This window comes from Cnephaeus nilssonii, assembly GCF_951640355.1.
Source record: "Cnephaeus nilssonii genome assembly, chromosome: X".
In the NCBI taxonomy this organism is placed as follows: domain Eukaryota; kingdom Metazoa; phylum Chordata; class Mammalia; order Chiroptera; family Vespertilionidae; genus Cnephaeus; species Cnephaeus nilssonii.
This window is the reverse complement of record NC_137071.1, coordinates 69785796-69789785: the sequence shown is the minus strand read 5'-3', so window position 1 is coordinate 69789785 and position 3990 is coordinate 69785796. Positions and strand designations below refer to the sequence as shown.

General features: G+C 49.6%; 1 protein-coding gene across 2 annotated transcripts; it reads left to right on the top strand.

Moving 5' to 3' along the window:
* Nucleotides 1–1922: 1922 nt before the first annotated feature.
* BEX3 (brain expressed X-linked 3) lies at nucleotides 1923–3652 on the top strand. 2 transcript variants are annotated; one of them, XM_079765938.1, is made up of 3 exons: nucleotides 1923–2185; nucleotides 2578–2654; nucleotides 3048–3652. In XM_079765938.1, the coding sequence occupies exon 3, from the start codon at nucleotides 3071–3073 to the stop codon at nucleotides 3377–3379; it is 309 nt and encodes a 102-aa protein (XP_079622064.1). In that variant the 5' UTR covers nucleotides 1923–2185; nucleotides 2578–2654; nucleotides 3048–3070; the 3' UTR covers nucleotides 3380–3652. The 2 variants fall into 2 exon arrangements, with proteins under 2 accessions (XP_079622064.1, XP_079622063.1); XM_079765937.1 differs by having other exon boundaries at nucleotides 1928–2185; nucleotides 3013–3651.
* Nucleotides 3653–3990: the final 338 nt, after the last annotated feature.

Here is a 3990-nt window from a genome sequence, read left to right as displayed (position 1 = left end):
ACTATGTAGTCATATCTTCATTTGCATCTTTACCAACCAATCAGAACAGCTTCATAATGACAAACCAGGAAGCACAATTCTGACCAATCAGAACAATGCTATTTGAACCAATCAAATTGTGCAAATTTGGATTCCTCATTTGCATAAAAATGGAACAATCAGGGCATTCACTATCTATACTAATAAAGGTAATATGGTGGGGGGGGTGCTGTTAGGGGTGATCAGGCCGGCAGGCAGAGAGGTTAGGGGAGATCAGGCCGGCAGGGGAGGGCGGTTAGGGGCGATATGGCCAGCAGGCAGAGGTGGTTAGGGGCAATCAGGCAGGCAGGCAAGTGAGCAGTTAGGAGCTAGCGGTCCTGGATTTCAAGAGGGTGCAGGCTGATCTGAGGAACCCCCAGGCCCTCCCCCCCCCATGCACGAATTTCGTGCACCGGGTCTCTAGTCTCTAGTTTACATATAAGTAGACCTCCTCTTTTTCTTGGGGGAGCATACTTTTGGTTTTCAACTAAGGCTGCATTTGCTCTTTTTGCAAACTGTTCACCTGAATGAAGTTTATCCATTTACCACAGCCCAGATTGGGGATTCATTTTGGCATTTGATTGGTGGCAACGACTTTCTATTGACACCATATATCCCTAAAAGCGTGTGTGTGTGTGTGTGTGTGTGTGTGTGTGTGTGTGCGCAAAACTTTATATATCTCCAAAATTTCAAACTATATATGCACTAGGCACATACTCTTCCTTTATTCAATGTCCCAGCTAGTTTAGTAGGATAGGAGATTACATAGGAGTTTGGAGTCAAACCTAGAGGCAGTAAGCCTTTGTCTGGCCTGTTTTGCCTCAGTGCACACAACTCTTTTGGTTGCTTTATCACAAGCAATACCTACTAAATATTTTTTTTATAATAGTACCACTTTTCTAAAGATGTCTCTATTTTCTAGCTGTGATAATTTTGTTTTTAGTTATTTCAAGTTGGAGAAAGGAACATTTACATTCAAGGTGAGTTTCAGTCTCAAGTTTAGTTACTTCACTTACCTCCTGCTTATTTTTAATATTTTTTTAAACATTCACATCAAAAGGCATAAGGCTTTGGAACTGACTTCTGTATATTAGGTACGTAACCTCTGAGATCATTCTAAGGAGGTATCTGTAGGGGTGGTTCGAAAGGTTTGGGAAGAAAAGTAGGAAACAAAAAAGTTCCTTTTCTGCAAAGGCTCTGTAAAAAAAAAATCACACAAATTTACATAAAATGGCCAAGATCTGACAACTGGACTTCTCCCTTTACAGACAATTTTGAAAACACCAACTATGTTCAGAAAGGTGCAGCCCTCTTGCAAAACGAAATTTTGAAACAAGCTAGTATGTTTCAAAAGTGATTTGATGTTGTATGGAGCCAGAGAAAATATTTTCTGTGTGGTACGGGTGAACATAAACAATGAGGCTTTTTTATTCTGTGGGATGAAGCATTTCTTTAAAAATGAAACCTCATAATTTTTTATGCTTTGAGGCATGTTGATTTTAAAAAAAAGGAAACTAAGAGATTATTGGGAAGGCTATATATAACCCACTCTAACTCTTTGCCTCTCTTTCTGACAAGTCCCCTGGCCCCTCCCCACCCTGGTCCTCATTCTAAATTTCCTAGAAGGGTATAAATGCAGGGGCAAGGTGGAAAATGGTGGCTTTGCTTGTGCAGGGTGTGGGTATGTGTGTGCATGTGTGGCGGGAGTGGGGGGGGGGCGGTTTGGCCAGCGAGAAGAGGGCAGAAAGCAGAAAACGCCAAAACCAAGGCCTGGGGCGGGAATGGGAGGGGGTGGAGGGTGTTGCAGAACCTCCTGGGTAAACAGAGAAGGGCAAATTCCAACCTCAGGAACCTGATGCCACTTGTGGGCCCTCAGATTGGATAGGACCGAGATGAGTGAGAGGGTGGCGCATGCTGGGCCCCGGAGCACAAACTGGAGGAGGGCGTAGTAGTAGGTGCGGGTGCATGAGCCGGGGGAGGGGACGCGCGCTCCTGCTGCACTGGCCTCGGGAGTTGGGGGGCGAGCTCCTTGGTGACGCGAGGCCCTCACGTGACCGGGAGCTGCAGAGGGACGCAGCCTCCGGTGCAGTCGTCACTCCCTCTGGGTACCAGCTCCCCGCTGCCCGGCGCCGGCGGGCTGGCATCGGGCCCAGGGACGGCGGAGCAGGTGAGGGCTCGGGACGCGCGGGGCCCAGGGCGGCGGCCGCCCCGCAGCCCCGGAGGCCGGCGCCGGGGATCAGGGCCCCGGTCCCTGCCGGCTTTGTCCCCTCCGGCCTTCCTGGGGACTTAAACAGCGACCCCGCGGGGTGGGGGTGCTGGGGCGGCGGGGCTCCCGGGAGGGCAGCCGAGCCACTCAGCGGTGGAAATCACCGCCGAGTGCCCGTAGGAAAAGGGTGAAGCCGCTACGGGGAGAGACGCGGGGGGCGGGGGGGGGCGGGGAAGAGGAGACGCGGCCGGGGAGGGGGACCCCAGAGGGGGGCGGGGGCGGCGGGCGGACGCACCGGCTGGGCAGGCGCTGGGCTGCGGCGCCACCCGCTCCCCCACGCCGGCCCCCTGCAGGTCTTCGGGTCCCAGTGCCGCGGCCGCGCTCTCCAGGCGACAATCGGGAGACGAGCCGACCGCAAGGATAGGCCCAGGTGGGTGCGGGGCACAGTGGTGGTGGTGGTGGTGGGGGGGGGGGGGCGGGTGCAGTGCCCAGTCAGGGACCTCCCCCAAGTTTTTGTTCCCAGTCCCCAGTCCTCCATTTTGCTGTATGCTGAGCTCTGGGAAAGAATTCTGGGAAGGGAAAAATGGTGGGCTTTGTGGGAGGGAGGGAAAAGGAGCGAGCTGGAGGGTGGGGCTGGAATGGAGACCCCCCAGAGGGCGCCCGAAACTCCTGAGGTGGCGGGGGTGGGAATGACATTTTAAAAAGCTTTGATATCAGGCTCTGAATCCTACTGGTCAGTGCACCAAGCATTCAGTCTCTCCTTACCTTTGTCTTACTTGTGTTCAAAGAAAAACAACCAGGAAAAAAAATCTCATCATGGCAGATATCCGCCACGAAAACGAAGAAATGGAGCAGCCCATGCAGAATGGAGAGGAAGACCGCCCTTTGGGAGGGGGTGAAGGCCACCAGCCAGCAGGAAATAATAGACGGGGACAGGCCCGCCGACTGGCCCCTAACTTCCGATGGGCCATACCCAATAGGCAGGTCAATGATGGGATGGGCGGAGATGGAGATGATATGGAAATGTTCATGGAGGAGATGAGAGAAATCAGGAGAAAACTTAGGGAGCTGCAATTAAGGAATTGCCTGCGTATCCTTATGGGGGAGCTCTCTAATCACCATGACCATCATGATGAATTTTGCCTTATGCCTTGATTCCTGCCATTTTCTATGAGATTAATACTGTGATTCCCACTGTTTTCTTTTTCCTTGCGTTTTCTGATATGCTTTTACTGATCTGTTTGCTATGAACCTTATGTAATTTCCATGTGTCAGGTGGGTTCTGTGTTACCAGCTTCTAATTGGAGATTGCCTTGGCACACAGTCTTAAGTTTCTGTCAACAGTAGTTTCACCCATTTGCATGGAAAAATGTAAAGTTAATAAAGCATTTAAAAGCAACCTATACATTTATTGTCTCATTACACACACATACATACACACACACACACATATACATACACACATATAGTGAGGCAAAGTAGGTTTACAGTTGTGAGTACACCAAATACAGTTTATACTTGTGTTATTAATTCTTGTGTTATTTTCCATATGAACAACTATAAACCTACTTTTGCCCCACCCTTTATATATGAGTTCTCCCCCAAAAATCTGAAATCAAATCCCTCAGGGTGTTAATCAGGGAACATTTCTCAGTGGTTGGCTAGTATATGACTTTTCCCCTTTAATTATCTGGAGTTTTAGGAGTAATGAAAATTTTTTGCAATGAGTCTGTGAATATAGTATAAGAACATAATACTTACTGCAT

Coding starts and splice junctions, on each gene's coding strand:
- BEX3 (XM_079765937.1), top strand. CDS start 3,041: ATGGCAGATATCCGCCACGAAAACGAAGAAATGGAGCAGCCCATGCAG.